This window comes from Phyllostomus discolor, chromosome 9, assembly GCF_004126475.2.
Source record: "Phyllostomus discolor isolate MPI-MPIP mPhyDis1 chromosome 9, mPhyDis1.pri.v3, whole genome shotgun sequence".
NCBI lineage: Eukaryota > Metazoa > Chordata > Mammalia > Chiroptera > Phyllostomidae > Phyllostomus > Phyllostomus discolor.
In genome coordinates this window covers 29,037,420-29,057,477 of record NC_040911.2, presented here as the reverse complement: position 1 = coordinate 29,057,477, position 20,058 = coordinate 29,037,420, and the positions used below count along the sequence as shown (strand labels likewise).

At 38.4% G+C, this 20,058-nt stretch overlaps 1 protein-coding gene across 6 annotated transcripts in view; it reads right to left on the bottom strand.

The window, feature by feature from the left end:
• NOL4 (nucleolar protein 4) overlaps positions 1-8,336 on the bottom strand; it is a 290,369-nt gene extending 282,033 nt beyond the window's left edge. For 2 of the 6 annotated variants that reach the window (XM_028525064.2, XM_036009173.1), the window contains exon 1: positions 5,432-6,272. In XM_028525064.2, the coding sequence (XP_028380865.2) occupies positions 5,432-5,459 (28 nt within the window). In that variant the 5' untranslated portion in view covers positions 5,460-6,272. Of the gene's footprint in view, positions 1-5,431; positions 6,273-6,388 lie in introns of those variants that run through there. The other 4 variants (XM_028525063.2, XM_028525061.2, XM_036009175.1 and 1 more) reach the window with 4 other exon arrangements.
• Positions 8,337-20,058: the final 11,722 nt, after the last annotated feature.

The window sequence follows — 20,058 nt, the reverse complement described above, 5'->3', positions numbered from 1 at the left end:
CATTCCTTAGGTTAAAAAAAATATTATCAGCCCTGGCGTGGTAGCTCAGTTGGTTGGAGCACTGTCCCCATTCGCCAAGAGGTTGCGGGTTGGATCCCTGGTCAGGGCCCATACCTAGGCTATGGGTTCCATCACCAGTCTGGGTGTGCATGAGAGGCAACTGATCAATGTCTCTCTCCCTCCCTCTCTCTGTTCACCCTCGCTCTCTCCCCTGTCCCTCCCTTCCTCCTTCTCTCCCTGTCTCTCTCTCTAAAAAAATCAATGAACATATCCTCATGTAAGGATTAAGAGAAATATCAGGAACAACAGCCTACCAGGTGATGAATCAAATTAAAGAATTCAGAAGTACGGAAACAGGCAAAGGAATGGATGACAAGCACTAAAATATGGCAAAGAAAAAATAATTGTGAGAACCAGATTACATACTGTAACATAAAGAACCTTGAAAGTAAAAACAATAATATATAACATGATACAGTGAATATAATAAATACAATAAAATGTAAAATAATTATAATATAATAAATGTAATATAATATTAACAGGAAGTAATGAGGAGGTAGGAAGTGAAATAGGCTCATCCACTATGGGGAAAAGTCAATGATAGGTATTCAATTGAAATCTGTAGTTAAATAATTCAATTTCTTGTTATTTTTCTTTATCTTTTCTATTAGCTTTAGAAATGAATACTTCTGAGAAGAAGCATTTATCTATTAGCAATTTTTTTAATTTCATGTATTCCATTTTTTTGCTACATTTTGGTAATATATTTTATTCTTAAATTAGCATATAGTTATCATTTCAGTTTTGGAAAGTTATTTCTGCCTATCCATATTAATCATTGTATCAATCAATCATTATATCTAATCTTTTGGTGTAAATATTTAGAGATATCTATAATAATGTTCCTAATTAGCTAATGGTGGTTATATCTAGATGACTTAGTGTGATTTTTAAACTTCTTCTTTTCTTTTCATTTAGATATTTTAAATAATAGGAATGTACCACTCTTATAAAAACAAGGTCATCTATATTTTCTAAAAATGGAGTAGGCAGAAAAAATACCTAAATAATACATGAAGATAAATATATTGTATTTTAACTCTTTGTGGCAGTGTGATTTTTTAGACCTAGCCATATACTCATTTATAATCATATCTTGGTGTTCTTGCTTTGTTAATAATACTTAGAACAGCTTCTGTTTTTTAGCATTTACTATGTGCTAGGCATATGCTAACTGCTTATGAATTGTGATTTTTAATTCTTATTCAAAGCAAGTTAGACAAACATTATTACTGGCATTTACAGAGAAATTGCATCTTCAGTTAAGAAACTTCCCTTAACTCACAGCTCTGGTAAATTTCAAATCTATGATTTAAATCTTGCTCTAAGATCTATGCCCTGCCATCTATGTTGTCCGGAGTTTATTTTATCTTGTTATCCCAGGATTATGAAAATGAATGTAACCTAAAACATATTAGATTCACTTTAATCTTTCCCAGTTAGGTAGAAAGAGTCTCAGCAAATACAACCACTATCAGGGAAAGGTCTTTCTGCTCTTCACATGGGATTGAAACTCTTGGAACTCTGCTGCCCCATTCCTGCCATTGCTTCTTCATCTTTCCTCTGACCTATGCAGGAAGCCTAGAGTATAAAATTTTGAGAAGTAGAATCTTAGCTAGCTTAGGAGGTTTATAGACGGAATATAGGAGTGCTGGATCTTGCCCTTCATCCCCATTGCGGTTACTAATAAGACAAGGAACCAAAGGAAAGGTCAAGAATCAGTAACATAGGAAATAAGTGTGGGATAGTCTTCATATATTAACAGGGTCTGATTTCCTCCTCATATTCAGAGGATTTATACCTACGAGGCTCTTGATCCTTCATTCCCATGCCAGACTAGCTTCTAGTTTAAGGCCCACTATTCTCTGAGAGCCCTACATAGACACGGTGCTAGGGACTTGTCATACATGACATATTCCTCGGAGCAACTCATAAGGAGCCACTGAAGTCAGCTGATAACCTACATTGCTGAGATTCATGCTTGGGATCTTTTGACTCCAAATACCTAGTCTGTATAGAGAGTGTCTCAAAATACTTTAAATAAAGAGAAAAATGCATCAGCTCTCAGCAGCAATCCCACTGAGTAAGTATTAGGACATAAGCAAAAAATTTTTTATGCCTCAGTGACTACAATTATGTGAATCTGTCATAGATACAAAGTATCCTAATATGTAGCTGGTGCTGTTCCTCAGCTCTGTTTTCTGAAAGTTCTGTAGCATCCAGATCAAGGCCTAATACATGTGATACGTGCATCAGGCCTGAAGTTAGACCAGGTATAAGCGTATACAGGCTCCTTATGAGGCATTATTTCCCCAGCTTGATAAACATAAAGAATTTATAACCAAAACCATAGGAAACCAAAAAAGAAAAACAAAAAAACCCAGTAACTGTGTATGAACCAGTCCATGAATATTTACTCTAATCACTGTAATCAATTAGTAGCATATACTGCAAGAAAAAATATGAAACACTGAGGCTATAGATTGTAGAACTGAATAAATCATCATTTTTAAATGACATACTAAAGATAATACCTTTTCCCTTCTGGATGAAAAATTCATTTCATGTTCCCCAGTGGAATAAACATGAGGAAAAAGTACATGAAAGGCAAAAATGAGATCTAAGTGTCTGCGACTACAAGTACAGGTCACAGAAAGTATCACTCATATTATTTGATTTTACAGTTTGGATATCCATTACCCTTTTTGTGTAAGACTGAAAAGTGAATGAAAATGAGTTTACCAAATTTTCTAATGTTTTATACAGTGTAGTGGGTTTTCTAAAAACACACAATCATGCATTAATCATATGACTAATGGACAGCTTTAATGAATTTTCTGGTTATTTTCCAAGTTTACCTTTCATAATATCAAGTTTAAATTGTGTGATGTTTCAGCTAATTGTTGCCAGAAAATAAAAAAGTCAAGCAAGATGAAAAGCTTCTAAAAACAAACTAAACTAGAACTATCCAAGATGTAAAACCATAGCAATGCTAATTTAAAATGATCCATGAGTAAACATTTGTTATAATCAATGTCAGATATTTGCTCTATCTCTTAGAGAATTCATATGTTATTCGTTATTTCATTCCTCTAACTTTTGTATACCTTTAGTGAAAGAAGACACAAAAACCAAAGTGGCAGTATGAAAAAGACTCAGATGCCATGCTCAACATGCACATGCATGTGTGGGTGCACGTGCGCCCCTGCATGCACACGCACACAGGTCCCATGCCAGACCTAAAATGGCTGAGTTGCAGGATGTTGTTGCTAGGTGACCAAACAGCATCTCCTCTGCCACAGAGTGATCTAAACAGTGACAGCTATGTCCCCTCAGCTTTAGGCACGGTCAGGACAAATATTAAAGGGTATTTTTTTAATCTCTTCCAGTATTCTACGTTTTTATGAAAAGCCAGTTGCTCCTTGCTTGATTTTATCATCGATTAAATTCAGGCGTTAAGGGGAAAGCATATTTGCAAAGTTACACTGATTCTTTTGGGAAGTAAGAGATAGAAGCTAGCTTCTCTCACACTAAAAGATACTGTGTTTCAATAAAGTGTGTGTGGCACTCTTCTAGTGCGACCTCCCAGTTGCTATCAGTCTCCCTTTCTTTCATTAAACACAAGTAGTTAATTAGCCGCAGCCTGTCCTCTTGCCTTCTCTCTTTCCCTTTTCTCAGTAGTAATGATGTCTAATTATCAACAGGAGTGGGCTACTGCAACACCAGGTGCAAATCTCTCTCACTGACAGCAAAGCCAGCTTCAAATAGCTAGACTGGTCCTTAGTCTATTTGAAAATACCATTCAAATACAACATTTTATTCAACCAATATATGCCTTTATAGAAAAAGAAAATATATTTTCTGCTTCTCTGGTGATTGTGTCCCTGATATTGTAAAGAATAGTCAACATATTTTTAAGGAAAGAATAATTTGAAATGTAGGGAAACAGGATAAAAAGGGATCTTTTATTTATTTTTTAACTTGTTGAAATGACGATTGGCTGTCTCTCAGAGAAGGAGGAGCCTATAATTCTCTGTCAGGAACAGCATAAAAATTTCATAAAGAGCAATAGAAGAGTTCATGAATTAAAAACCTCTTCCATGTTTCAAAACAGGCTTGAATGAAGAGCAGAACCCTTAAATAGTACACAGAAATCATTATTGAAGAATATCACTTGATGTATTTACATTTTCTCCCACAAATATGTGCAGCCTTTACTGAAAGAAAAAAAAATGTGTTTATTACTAGACCTGGAGTTGTTACTCTATTAGATGTATTCACAATAATTCTTTAACAACTCTGCATTAACTCTTGAATGAAAATATGGGTATCTGAGTATAGAATGCTTGTTTGAATTACTGACATCCATGTTTAGCTTACTTCCTCTAGAACATTACAGAACTTATATTATTTAGAATTTTTAATTTATGTTTTAAAAGGGCACATGTGTTTATGCATAGCAGATGTAACCAAATCCATGCAAGTATAAACTTATTAGCCCAATACACAGGTGAAGCTATTGGACATGTAAACAGAGGGACCCAAGTTTAATGTGAAATCATGAAAAACAAACTTCCCAGCCAGCAATATTTTCAAAAACATATACAATAATATTAAATAATATTAGGTAAATATACCTTAAAATTATTTTATTCATTTAATTAGCCAAATACTGCCCAAGGAAAAATACATCCTTATGTTCTGAATTCTAATTTTGTCTAACAATAAGTTATTTTCTAAAATCAGGTTCTTAATGTTATTCGCGATACAGATGAATCAAAGCCCTTCCTGGGCTACAACAGACTTCTGGCTCATCCAAATGTAAATAAACCTCGGTTCTAATCTATGCCCATCTAGTCCTCATTATTTAGTAAAGCAAGACAGTAATCTCACCATTGTCTTTAGCAATGCCACACGTTAAAGCGGACAGCTGCATTTGTAAATTTACCTCCTAGAAACCTTCCAACAATGGTACATTTTTAAATGACAGCACAACTTTTATGTTTCATTTCACCTTTATTTCCATGCTCCATATAAATCCAAAACAAATATACTTTCTTCAAACAACTACACCTAATTAATCTCTGGAAACCATAAATCGTTTTCCAAACCTAAAAGAATCCTCCCATTAATCCTTTGAGAAAACTTTCATGCGGATATGTCCAATGTAATATACCTCCGTTTGAGAGAAAAGAATAGCTTTCGAGACACACATCCTTTCTTAGCATCCTCCAGGAATATTGCAAGGGAAACAGTTGCCAGTAGGGAGGGAGGAAAAGGAACAAATGTTCTAGAAACCCCAAAGCCAGGCAAAAACGCAAAGGATGCCAGATACCCTCCCCCACTCCTACTCCAGGCGCGTACCCACCGTAGCATGATGAAGAAAGAAGTCTCATGGATCTGATCTGAAATCCTACTTGTAGCCCACAGTTCCCATCTTCTTAAAAAGGAACCTGACGCTGCCACCGCTCCCCTCTGCTTTGTGAGGCTGAGATACCACTGGGCTCTCAGTGCCTGCACCTTGCAGCGCCCGGGTTGAGAGCTTTGCGGCCATGAGACTAGTGCCATGCCAGAACGAGAAACAAATACATGCACCATTCGATTGCGCCCGAACCCATCTCTCTTTGTTGTTTATCTTACAGCTACGGCTTTATTTGAGAAAGGAGAAGTGAGGGTGGGAATGGGGGCGGGGAGGAGTAATCTCCAGGATCTTATCTTACAATCTTAATAGTCAAGGCAAGATCTCCGGGAGTGATCTAGGCGATCAGACTGCCAGTGTCTCCCAGGCCGCTGTCTAACAATAAAACCTGAGAGTGTGTGCGTCTGGTGGGGGGGACCCCACATTCATGACTAGCGCCACATTCGGTCTTTGTACCAATAAGGAGACACTGTAGACTATCGATCAGATTCGTCTATTATGAGAGCGTGCGGCTGGGGTTCCAGCGTGGCCTTTCTGAGCGGTGGCGAAGGCGGGACACGCGCCGGGCGCCCAGCAAAGGACACGGGACAATGGCCCAGCACGAGGACGAGAGGCGCCGCCCGACCGGGGGTTGGAAGCTCAGGCAGCTTGTGCAGGAGCCAGGACGCGAGGAGCGTGGCGGTCTCTGGAGGTGCGCTGCCGCTTTAAAATAAAGGACCACAAAGACTCCACCGTGGGGGAAACGCGCCTGGCTAATGAGAGTGGGGACGACTTGGGGAGGGGGTTGAGGAGGGTGGGGGCACACGAGCCAACGATGGCTCACGGCTCCCGCTTTCTCCCCCCTCTCTCTCCCCTCCCCGCTGGGCTGCTCCCGCAGACAAATAACGGAGAAGGCAAGTCACTCACCGTGGTCTTGACCGGCACGTAGAGCACTTGCTTGGCGCCGCCACCGCCTCCGCGGATCTCGTCCGGCTGGCCCAGCTGGAAGCCCTTCGATTTAACCCAGAATTTAAATTTGGCGTTATCCGTGGAGCTTGACTCGGAACCGTTGAGGAGCTGGACGATCCGCTCGTATTTTTTACGGGTCACCGTCTTGGTCTTGCCTGAGTCCCCGTAAGTCCTGAGGCACCAGTCCTGGAACTGGCGGTACATATCGCGCTCGCTCTCCATGTTCCCTGCGCCCGGCGGTCGGCCAGAGGCTCCCAGCGCACTTCGCACCTGTTCACCCCGGGCTCATGAAAAATGCAGCCCCCGCCACGATGCAGGGACGCGAGGTCCCGGCCGCCGCCGGAGCCTGTCTCGGGTGGGAGAAGGAATGGAGAGGGGAGGAGGGTCCGGTTGGGCACCCGCAATCAATGCCCTATGCTGGCAAGTCTCTGGTTCATTCGTAATTGCAACGGATGCCCTAGACCCTTTTCTCGTCCTCTTAGTGACGGGTCTCTAAAATTGTGTGACTAGGACCATCCCAACAGCATCTAGCCCAGAGGGGCTGGGTTTTGAATAATTAAAATCTCATTCCTAGGTTTATTAAAAATTCCAATATTGACTTCGGGTGGTCCCTCGACGCCTTGTCCCTGGGTTGTGTCCTGGGCAGGGCAGGTGGAGCGCAGCGCCGCCTCTCCGCGCGCGCCTCTGAAGCTTCCCCAGCCGTTAGCCCCGTGGTCCAGGAGCGAGGGCTGTGCCTCTCTCGAAAACAGCCGCTGGCCCAGCGCCTTGGAGCCCGGGAGACCCGGGTCCCCGGGCTCTCCTTCCTCCAGGATCCTGTTCCGCTTCGGCCTTCCCTGCGTGGGGGCGTTAAGGGACTTAGAGAGAGAGAAAGTTCTTACCTGTCATGTTGTTAAGCCTATCAAATCCTGCTACACAGGAGAAAAAAAAATTTAAATGTATTTTTAAAACGGCTTAAAATGTCATTTCTTCAGAGGCATTTAGGCTAAATTCCAGCCCCGCAGGTAGGTTCCAGGAGTTAAGTCCCAGAATTAGCCACAGCATTCATGGAGATTTGTCCATAGTTCCACAGGATAGACAGTGGTACCCCAAACAGATCTCAGTTCCAGGGAGATGTGGGTAAATGAAAGCAGGCCGCTGGAGGCAGGTCTCCCGGATAATGATGGGGTCCTCAGACAGGACTCCTCTGGTTTCTGCTGAACTGGGTACAGAGAGAGAAGTAAGTTTATGACACAGATGCTTAAAACCCTTTGCATGAAAATAAAATATAGAGAGAGATCATTTCCCCCTTGCTTGGTTACAGTTTGCAGTTCACACAGGAGGTTTCGGGTGTCTATTTTCCCCCTGCCACGTCATGGACACCCCCTCCACTGCTCAAGAGTAGCCAAATATGAGTTCCTCTGGACGATTTTCTCAAGCGAATGAAATCAGCGGTTCCTCCATTCAGGATTTCCATCCGTCTGTCAAAGAGCTTTAAATAGGGGAGTTCCCATCCTCCGCGCGCTGCGATTGCGGTCGCTCCTCTTTATTCTACTCTCTGCGGAGGCCCGCGCCCGTCCCGGGAGATGGCTGTGCCAGGCAGGCGGCAGGACCAGTGCCCGGCGCCTGGTCCACGTCCTAGCCCACCTTCGCCCCTTGTCGTCGTCTCCAAGACGAAAGCCCGGAATGGGAACGTGGAGTGTTTGTACCCACTGCGCCGCAGCCGGTCCGGCACTTGCAAAATGGTCAGTGGCTCCTGCTCGGCCAGGCTGAGTGTGTGCGCGTGTGTGAGCAAGGGAGCGAGGGTGTGCGGTGCGCGGGGGGTGCGCTGTGTGTGCGCGCGTCTCCGGGAAGGTCTCGCGGCGGCTGGAGCCGGGACTGACAGCCCGGGCAGAGCGCGAGCTGCTCCACACACTAAACCTCTCGCCTCTCCCCTCACCCCCACCCCTCCCACTCCCCTCTCCTCCCACCCCACCTCCCCGGCCCCTTCCAAGCTCTCTGATTGGTCAATGGGACAAAAGTTTCTGTGGAGACGGCTGGGCGCTGACGTCACGGGCAGAATTGTCCCATTTAGGGATCCCGGGGGTAGTGCGCATGCTGCAGGCTGCAGGTTAGAGGCCGGAGGAGGTAGCAGCGGGCCTGGCGGCAGCCAGGTGGCAGAAAGGAGCACTCAGCATCCAGGTGGGGGGACGACTCCAGCAGGGTTTCCATGGAGATTCCTCTGGGTCTAGCCTAAAAACAGCAGATCAGCTGACACCATTAGCTCAGGACCTAATTACTGCTTATTGGAGCAACAAATGAGGGAGAGGGCCAGCTGCAAAGGAAGAGTTTTTATCCACCCCCTACCCCCCTTCTCCTCCTCTCTCCCCTCTCTTGAGTCCCGGGTGAATTCTCATTAACTTGCAAGATCCCCGCAACAACAGCTCCCCTTCCCTAGAGGCCACCCTGACTGTTTTTATTCTTTTTTTTATTTACTTCTTTTGTATAACAGAAAGATGTTAAATCGGTTGTCCTGAGTCCTTGAATTTTTGCCCAATAAATATTAGACCGGTAGAGCTCAGAAAATCCACTGTCTGATAGGTCACAAGGGTATCTAATTTAAATGCTGGGGGGAATCACTTTCGACTTACTGAATTGAGCATTTATCTTTACGCCTCTCACATTTAAAAAATTTCATATCTTAAATACATAAATATCTTCTGGAGCAAGCACTTGAATAACAGAAACTTTGAATCACCTAAGTGTGGTATACATCACAGAAACAACTCTTAAAGTTTCCCTTGGAGCATCAGAGATAGAGAATGATTACAAACAGAGATCTAGATTTTATGGGATATTGGCCATATGTTTCCTGTAAGATTCTGGAAGTAGAGTAGGTCCTAGGGTGGTCATTCATTCAAGAGGAAGCCCATTCTATGAAGTTTACTTTCTCCTATGGTTATAACTTAATTCACAATTTCAGAATTCTTCCTGGTAGCTCTTTTATCTGAAAAGTCATTCTGTCTCCACTAAGTCTTATCCAAGTACTTTCAGACCCACCAAGCCTTCCTTCCTTGACTATTCCAGTTAAAATAATGTCTCATTAAACTCCTCTGGATAGTGTCTTTTAAGCATTTTTTAACCTTGTCTCACAGTAAGATATACATTTTATAGTTGAATACATTTGTCCTCCAAAAATTTTTTGAAAAACATTATGAGCAATGCAAACATATTTGTCATTTGTTCCCATTTATCATTATTACTACTATTATGTAAAGTGTGGTCCTAACCCAATACACTCATTTGATGATCCAAAAAAGGATGACTGGCAACCTATAGTTTAGAAAACATTGTTTTACATTATAAGAACCACACCCCTCTTTGTACTATATTTATATTTTCATATTAGTATGTTTCATTATTCAAATACAATCTCAAATGGAAGATCCTGAGAGTTTGTATTGTTTTTCAAGGAACTGTAGCACAATGAAAAGTACGTATAATATATGCTTGGTAAATATATGTTGATTTAGTTAATAAAGTAAGGAGACAAGGCTGGCATAGCTCAGTGGATTGAGCGCGGGCTGCGAACCAAAGTGTCGCAGGTTCGATTCCCAGCCAGGGTACATGCCTGGGTTGCAGGCCATAACCCCCAGCAACCGCACATTGATGTTTCCCTCTCTCTCTCTATCTCCCTCCCTTCCCTCTCTAAAAATAAATAAATAAAATCTTTAAAAATATTAAAAAAAATAAAGTAAGGAGAAAGAGAGGAAATGAAGAAAGAAAGCAGCAGGCAGTCACAGTCCTTGGCCATCCCTTTTGACTTTTGCTGAGTAGTGTCTGGTTAAAGTTGGTCTCTACCTTAAAGGAAATGCATGGCCTTACCACATACACGTGTTCATTATATTTATGACTGGACTTGATACTCAAATGCACAGGCACTTTAGACATAACTCACAGAACACAAGCAAATACACAATTAACTCTCAGCTGGATTAACAAAATTTTACTGCACAAGCAAAAAAAAATCCCCACAAAATTAAAAGTCATACAAGATACATTGTTTTTAGAATGAACAAATAAATGATTAATTATTAAAATAATGTTAACATTGGTCTAAAGGACTAGAAAGTCCTGGGATTGTAGGGGCCAAGGTCTCAGAGCCGTGTGGAACCCAAAGAGCACTCGGTTCTATACTCGTGCTCATTATTGATTGTGCGGGCTGAGTCAACATCTTTTACCCTGTATTACCCCAATAAGAACATAAGCACCTGACAAAATCTAAAATCTGTTTCAGCAACTTACTTTGGATTTATTTCCCTCCTTTATCTTAAACTTCTCTAGAGTTAAGTCTTCCCAGCTCCACCTAGAGGGTCATACTGAGCCTTTCCTTCAGCTAGCTCTGCTCCATTTAAACAGGCTTCCAGGATTTAGTCTGGCATTTCCCAAGATGCTTCCTTCAGAACTGCCTCTCTACAGAGCATCTATCTCCAGAAAGTGATTCCTCACCCCCATATCTGAATACAAATCCCTAACCCCAGCCCAGGGTCCTGTTTATAGGGATAGGAAGTCAGAAATTGTTATATCAGAAAATTCTATTTTCATTAAAGACAATTCAAATGTTGAGGTATAATCAACATGACTTTCTTATGAAAGTAAAATTTCTTGCAACCTCATGGCCAGTTTGTTTATGACACCTTAAAAAAATCTGAAAATCTTGCATCTTAATATCAATCACAAATATTCGCATAATACTACATATTCATCAGCAAGATGTTACAGTAAAAACAACATATAATCTGTAATTATAAAATAAATGTTCCAGGAATAAACAAGGCTTCATCCATTCATTTAATTATGCTTTCATTCAACAAATATTTACTGAGCACCAATTATTCTGATAGGCTCTAGAATTAAAGTAGTCAATAAAAGAGATGTATTGCATATATATGGTCCTCATCTAATGGAACTTAAATTTCTCTAAGGAAAACATAATGAACAAGGAAATAATTGGTACTTGAGATAAGTACTATTTTCTATGAATAGGTAACATTTACCTTGGGACCTAAAAGATGACGAAGGAATCAATCATATGAAAACCCAGGGCAGGAACTGTAGTCACAGCACAGAGACCCTAAAGCAAGAGTTCTTGGCATGTTTGAGGAATAAAAGGAAGGCCAGTGCAACTGGACCTTATGGCTCTTGAAAGAGATAGGTAGAGTATGAGACCAGAATAGTCTCTTGTAGCCGGATTTTGTGGGGCAGTGCTCTCCATGATAAGCACTTTGCATTTTATGATTGGCCCAGTGGAAAAATCAATAAAGGGTTTAAAGCAGAAGAATTATATGAGATGAGGTGCACTTTTATAAGTTTCACTGAGCATTTTGAGGTGAAGGATCATAAGAGGGCAAGCATGGAAGCAAAAAGACCAGTTAGGAAGCTTATAGTAGTTCTAGTAACTTAGGTGAAGTAGTGTGGTGATTGATTAGAAAAGTAATGGTTGGAGTAAAGGGAGAGAATTGATGGATTGAAGATACGTTTTGAATACAGAGAAAAGTTTGCCATGGATTGCATATAGCGAGTATAGAAAAGATTGGGTCAAGGATAACCATACGTCTCATAGCTTTAGTAGTACTGTGGCTAGGAAGGCCACTGACTTCGAGAGGGGAGTTTGAGGAAGAAACAGATTGGGAGTTGGAGGCTGAGGTAGGAGCAGAAACAGGTTGGATGGAAAGGCCGGAAGAAATAATTTCAGAGAAGTTAAATTTGAAATACTGGGAGAATTGTTCATGTATGCATTTGAATATAGAAGCAAAAACTACAGAAAAAGTCTAGGCTGGAGATATAAATATACAGAATTTAAAACCATGGGAATGAATGACATCACCTCTACCCACATTCCTCCATCCCTCAAAAGGGAAAGCCTCCATCTTTTGAGATTGATTTTATGTACACTTATATCCTATTACTAAAATAAACTATCATGTACTGAGTGGTATAAGTTGCCTTCTACTGGTATAATGCTGATATTGGGAGAGACTAAGAAAAAGAAGACAGTCATTTGGGTCAATTCTTGACTAGACCTACACTTCTGGCGAGTTCCAAAATTTACATGGCTTAAAGATAATGTAAAATTTAAAAAGGAGCCCTGGCTGGCGTAGCTCAGTGGATTGAGCATAGGCTGCGAACCAGGCATCACAGGTTCGATTCCCAGTCAGGGCACATGCCTAGGTTGCAGGCCATGACCCCCAGCAACTGCACATTGATGTCTCTCTCTCTCTCTTTTTCCTTCCCTTCCCTCTCTAAAAAAATAAATAAATAAATAAAATCTTTAAAAAAAATTAAAACAAAACAAAAATTAAAAAGGAAAGATAGAAAGCTTTGGTTATGTCTGTGCTAGATTAGATCAGAACCTGGAGGCATGTTAAAATAAGAATCTAAATTTGAGGATGGCCTCTGAGCAAAACTGTCATTGAAAGGATCAAATAATGACTTTGTCTATGAAGCTGAGTCAGTAAGAGACTTTGAGCCCTTTTAGTTAGAGTAGAGATTGTGTTCGATTGTAGTTCCTACTTTGAAACTGGTAAATTCTGAATATATTGGTGTATTCGGATGCTTAACAGTCTAATAATAACTCTTTCAAGCAAAGGAAATTAGTAAAAGAAGCAAATGGCCAACACCATCAGCAACTTGATTACTGTATACCATAGTGAGTTTTCAAAATGAAACAATAAAGAAAAGCAGAAATGCATAGCTCATGCAGACAGGGAAATATGGGATTACATAAAAAATGTCACAAATCTGATTTTATCAGTTGATTTTCATTCTATTGACTCTTCTCCCAAGTGATTTTGCAAAGAGCCCATCTTTAATATACAGTAGCTATCCTTTTTAAAAAAATTTTAACCTTTATTGTACTTTTTTCCATTACCATTTAGTTCCATCATATCTGCCTCCTCCCAGCAACCACCACACTATTGTCCATGTCCATGAGTTCTTTTTCCTTTTTGCCCAATGCCTCCACCCCCTAACCTTTCTCCCAACCTGTCATCTTACTCTCCATCTATGAGTCTGTCCCCATTTTTCCTTGCTAGTTCAGTTTGTTCATTAGATTCCACATATGAGTGAACTCATATGGTATTTGTCTTTCTCTGACTGGTTTATTTCACTTAGCATAAAATCCTCCAGGACCATCCATTCTGTTGCAAAGGGTAAAATTTTCTTCTTTTTTTACAGTTGAGTAGTATTCCATTGTGTAAATGTCCCAAAGTTGTTTTTTTTTCTAATTACATCATTTTTATTGTTACTCTATTGCAGTTGTCCTAGTTTTTCCCCCTTTGCCCTCCTCTGCCCACCCCATGCCCTGCTCCCACTCATCCACTGACACTTGAGTTGGTTCCATATCTTGGCAATTATAAATAATGCTGCAATGAATATAGGGATGCTTATGTTCTTTTGAATTAGTGTTTTGGGTTCCTTCAGATATATTCCCAGAAGTGGGATTTGCTGGGTCAAAAGGCAGATCCATTTTTAATTTTTTGATATATCTCCATACTGCTTTCCACAGTGGTTGCACACATCTGCATTTCCACCAACGGTGCCAAAGGGTTCCCCTTTCTCCACATCCTCACCAACACTTGTTGTTTGTTGATTTGTTGATGATAGCCATTCTGAGAGGTGTGAGACGATATCTTATTGTGGTTTTATTTTGTATTTCTCTGATGATTAGTGACACTGAGCATCTTTTCATATATCTATTAGCCTTCTGTATGCCCTCTTTGGAGAAGTCTCTATTTAGGTCATTTGCCCATTTTTTAATTGGATTGTTTTTTTGGGTGTTGAGTTTTATAAGTTCTTCATAAATTTTTCAATATTAGCCTTTCATCAGATGTATCAGTGAATATGTTATCCCATTCTGCAGGTTGTCTTTTTATTTTGTTCATGATTTCCTTTGCTGTGCAAAAAATGTTTTAGTTTAATGTAGACCATTTATTTATTTTGTATATATTCAATGCAATTTCTATCAAGATTCCAATGACATATTTCACAGAACTAGAGCAAATATTTCAAAAGTTTATATGGAACCACAAAGGCCCCGCATAACAACAGTGATGTTGAGAAAGAAGAACAAAGTTGGAAGTAACACACTATCTAATATCAAACTATACTATAAGGCCATAGTAATCAAAACAGCATAATACTGGCATAAAAACAGACACGGAGATCAATGGAACAGAATAGAGAGCTCAAAAATAAACCTATACCTTTATAATCAATTAATATTTGACAGAGGAAGCAAGCATATGCAATGGGTTAAAGAAAGTTCATTCAATAAATGATGTTGGGAAATTGAACAGATATGTGCAGAAAAATTAAACTAGACCACCTTCTTACACCACACACAAGAATAAATTCAAAATGGACCAAAGACTTGAATGTTAGACCTATAACCATAAAAATCATAGAAGAAAACATAGGCAGCAAAATCCCGGGCATTGCTTATGGCAATATTTATCAGATATCTCTCCCCAGGCAAGGGAAGCAGTAGCTATCCTTTGATTCGGGAAAGAAATACATTTGAAAGTGTTTATATGTTGTCATGATCTTTATGGCTATCATTACTAAAACACAGAAAAACATTTCTTTTGTTTTTAAACTATAGTATCAGTATCTTTATTACATTTGCCAACCAAAAGAAACTTTAGAAATTTAATGTTTATTGTTTGGCCCCAAATTAACTGATACTTTAGTTTGGTATGATCATCATTAAATATAGTGCATTGGTCAGAAGTTAATTTCCATAAATACAAACTAAGAACAAATTAGATTGGATAACTTAATGGATCTGCTGAACTTCTCTTTAATTTCTATCTTTAACATCTCTGTACGAGCAAGTCCACAGCACAGCCGGTTCCTGCACTTTGACAGTCACATAGCACTCAACATTCATCCACCTGGCATCTTTATCTAGCTGTTATAACTAAGATAAAGTCTAAAGTTAACAGTCTGGTGCCCATGTCCCTTGTAAGACAGAATAAAATACATTTTTTTCTAGACCCAAGTATTGCTTTATTTCCCACTAGCCATATGGTTTATATTTTCATCCAAAATATATGTCTTAAAACAGTTATCCACATATTCATCTTTAACTGTGGACAGTACTATTGTAGAATTGCTATACTACTTTTAGAATAGTAGTTATGTCATGAAAAATAACTATTTTGAGAAGAGGAAGCAACCTACCATTACCCAATATCCATTATACTTTTTCGTATGCCCAGTTTTTACTCTGATTTCTGTTGAGTGAGCCTATTAATATCATTGTCTAGCCCTTATATCTTATTTATAATATATTGTCATTTAGTGTAGAACATTTGTTTAACTTGAAAGATAAAAATGATAAGAACGGATTTCTTGGCTAAAACCACGGACTCCAGGGATAGTTTACACAGGGGGCCATCTGAGTTCAAACTCTGGAAAATAGCTGTAATAATGCTGAAATACTGATTTTCTTTTTCTTTTTTGAAAAAAAAAAAAAGAGGAAAACTGAAGGGATAACTACCCCTAGTTTCCCTGGGACTGTAGTAATAGGCTTTGAAAAGCAAGGCAGAAAAAGTTTTAGACTTTTCTTTTTTTCTCTTAATTAGGCCTGCTGATCAACAAGCAGAGTAACCACTTAGAGGTTTCAAATATTTGAGTTCTTTTTATAGATTATATTAAGTTTTGGAAATGAGAGTTAACTTAAAATGAAGTGTTCATCTTAAGTGCAAATACCTCTTTGGAAATTCCATTTAAACTGTCCAGTTTGGTGACCCTGCCAGCCTGGCAAACAGAGCACTGACAAGGCGGTGACACACATCCATTTATCTTAAGGTATTGTGAATCCTAGATTGAGCTAATGTTCAAGGCAGAACTTTATACATCTGCGAAGGAGACACATATTGCCTAAAATACCAGACAGCATACTTTATTAAGAACAGCTTCACTAGTAGGTTCAATTAAGCTATGAGTCAATCAAACCTTTATGAATCATTTTAGTCATTAATTTATAACCCAGTGTGATGATTGGAACAAATCCCCACATACAAGGGGAAGATGAGGCATCTCCTTAAAGATCAGTGATAAAGAATGGTTTAGAAAGACAGCTATGTTTCTGAGTGTATTTATGTGTATATCATATGTCTAAAAACACAAATACACAGGAATTTTGAAAGAACCATCATCCTTGAAATATCAAGATTTCTTTGACTCAAATAAAATCATCTGAGTATACCATTTTGTTGGAGTATTACATTTACTAAGCCCAAATAAAATTGTGGTTTCTTGCCTTATACTTGTAAAAATTGTTTCAAAATACTCATATGACCATTATTTTCTAAAATATCAGAAAACTATGCCATATGTAAGTACCAGTTTAATTATAAAATATATACAATGATGATGTTGGCTCTATTTCCTATGAATACACATCGAGGTAAAGGCATAGTATTGATTTATATATTTTAAGAATAATTTTAATATTGATTTCTGCTTTTAGCGCTATGGCTGACTAGACACTCTAGTAGGCCCTCTTCACGAAAACAACTCAAGGATGCATAATGAGTACCTTTGATTGTATCACTTGGCTCACAGGACATGGGAAAATATCTCACTACCCATGCCACTGCAAAAAAAAATCCAACGGATGATGATCAGTAAGCAGTCACCACACCAAAAAATCTAGAGTATCTTATGAGAAAAGTCAGTATCGACATTACAGTAGGGAGACTGAGCATTGGATCAGCAGCACACCGCTGGATCTTTGCCTGAATCTCCTGTATGAAGCCAAGGACCTTGAAGGGTATTAAATAGTTATAAGGCTGGTGTTGCCTCCTAGCTCATAGTAAAGTAAACATAAATTCTCTATAAGCAAAAACATCCAAAATTTCAGTAGTCAGGTTTGTCTTGGATTAAGATAAACAAATGTGAACATACAATTAGAAATGTCCAACAATAAGAAAGTCAACTATCATCTATAAAAGCTAGCACAAGCAACAAAAAATGAAACCACTAAAGATTTTATTGAAAAACAGACAAAACTTGCCTACAGCAGAAGTCAGCATAGTGTTTCTTTTGGTTGCAGTGACTGGCAGAGGACACTAAGAGGATTTCTAAAATGCTGGTAACATTCAGTTTCCTAATTTATGTGCTAATTAAATAGGTGGTTCACTTTGTAAAAATTCATTGAGTTCTATACTTATTATTAGTGTACTTTTCCCCATATAGGTTAATCTTCAATTAAGTTTACTTCTAAAATGCAATAAATATACGAACTCTATAGTACAATCACTACCAATATTTTTTTAAAGTACAATTGATGTACAAAGAGAGGAAGTGAAATGGGATCATAGAGAATACTTAATTAAAATCAGAGAAGACAGAGTAAGACAAGAAAAAAAGAAAGAAGAGAAGAGAAAAAATAGATGCAAAATGATATATATTAATCCAGTGATATCAATATGATAACTTTAAATGTGAATGGTCTAAATGCACCAATTAAAAGGCAGAGATCCTCAAAGTGGGTGATAAAACAAGGCCCAACCATATAGTGTCTACAGAAAACGGAGTTTAAATATAAGAATTCATTAGATTAAAAGTAAAGGAGTAGAGAAAGATATACCACATTAATGTAATCAAAAAACTGGTTTCCTATTTTAATTTCAAACCAGCATACTTTGGAACAATAAAAATTATCAGGAATAAAAAGGGGTATATAATGATGAAGTGATTGATTTTTCAATTATACCTAAAAATTTTATTCCTGTGTATATACCTGACATCAAAATATGTCAGGCAAAATCTGATAAAATTACAAGGAGAAATAAATCCACCACTGCAGTTGAGACTTCAACAGCTTTCTGCCAGTATTGATAGGTAAAGCGGGCAGAAAATCAATGAGGCTATAGATGGCCTGAACAGCGCTCTCAATCAACTTGATCTAAGAGACATTTATAGAACACTCCATCTAACAACAGCAGAATGCACATTCTTCTCAAGCTCACACAGAACAATTATCAAGGTATCCCACATTCTGGACCAAACAACAAAGTTTATAAATTTATATGAATATAAGTTATACAGAGAATCCTCAGATTATATGGAATTAAGTTAGAATGCAATAACAGAAATATAACTGAAAAAATCCCCAAATTTTGGAGATTAAACAAAACACTTATAAATAATACATGGGTTAAAAAGGTATCAAGAGAAAATTTAAGTACATTCAGCACTAAATGGAAATAAAAATACATCATCTTACAAATTTGGGGGGTGTGGCAGAAGTAGTACTTAGAAGGAAATTTATATCTTTAAATACATATGTTAGAAAAGAAGAAAAAATCTAAAAGCAGTAACCTACCTTTTACCCTAGGAAACCAAGAAAAAGAGCAAAATAAACCAAAACAGGAAGAAGAAAGGAAATAATACAAAATAAGAGGAAAAATCAGTAGAATTGAAAATAGAAAAACAGTAGAGAAAATTAACAAAACAAGAAGCTGATTCCTTGAAAAATGCACAAAAAAGCAATAAACCTCTCACAGACTGGCTGAGGGAAAAGAGAGAAGACATAAATTACTGAATTCAGAAATAAAATGTCATTACAACTTATCATAGGTACATTAAAAGGGTATTCAGAGAATATTATGAGCAACACATTTGATGAGTTAGTTTAAATGAACCAATTTTGTGAGTGACAAAAGCTATCAAAACTCACACTAGGAAATACAGATAAACTGAATGGATCTGTATCTATTAAAGAAATTTAATGAATGTTAATAACCTTCCAAAAAAGAAAACATCAAGCCCAGACTATATCACTGGTAAATTCTGCCAAATTCTACCATTTAGGGAAGAAACAATTTTCCACAATCTCTTCTAAAAACAGGAAGCAGAGGGAACAGCTTTTAATTCATTCTATGAGGCAGTCATCACCATATTACCAAAACAAGACAAAGACATCTTCGGAAAGAAAAACTATAGACCAATATCTCTTATAAACATAGATGTAAATATCCTCAACAAAATGTTACCGAATTGCATATAACAACATATAAAAACATTATACATCCTGACCAAGTGGGATTTATTCCAGATATAGAAGACTGGTTAAACATTTAAAAACAAGTCATTGTTATCTACCATGCCAAGAGGCTAAAAAGTCATGTGACCATATCAATTGACAATGATAAAGCTTTTGAATTCAACACCATTGGTGATAAAATTCTCAGCTAACTAGGAACAAAGGAACTTTCTCAGGTTGATAAAGAACAGCTACAAAACCCCTAAAACTAACATCATATTTAATGGTGAGAAATTAGATATTTTTTCCTCATACTTGATGTCAAGACAAGAATGTCCCACCTCACCACTCCTGTTCAATGTAATACAAATATTACAAGTCCTAGTGTGTGCAATAAGATGAAGAAAGAAAGAAGGGAGATAGAAGGAGGGAGTAAAGATAACAAAAGGTATACAGGTTGGGAAGGAAGAACTAAATGTATTTTTTCATAAAGGACATGATTGTTCATGTAGAAAACTATAAATAATCCAGTCCTAGAACCAATAATCAATTATAGCATGATTGCAAGATACAAGGGGGAATCTCCCAAAATGGAATTTATTTATAAAAGATTGTG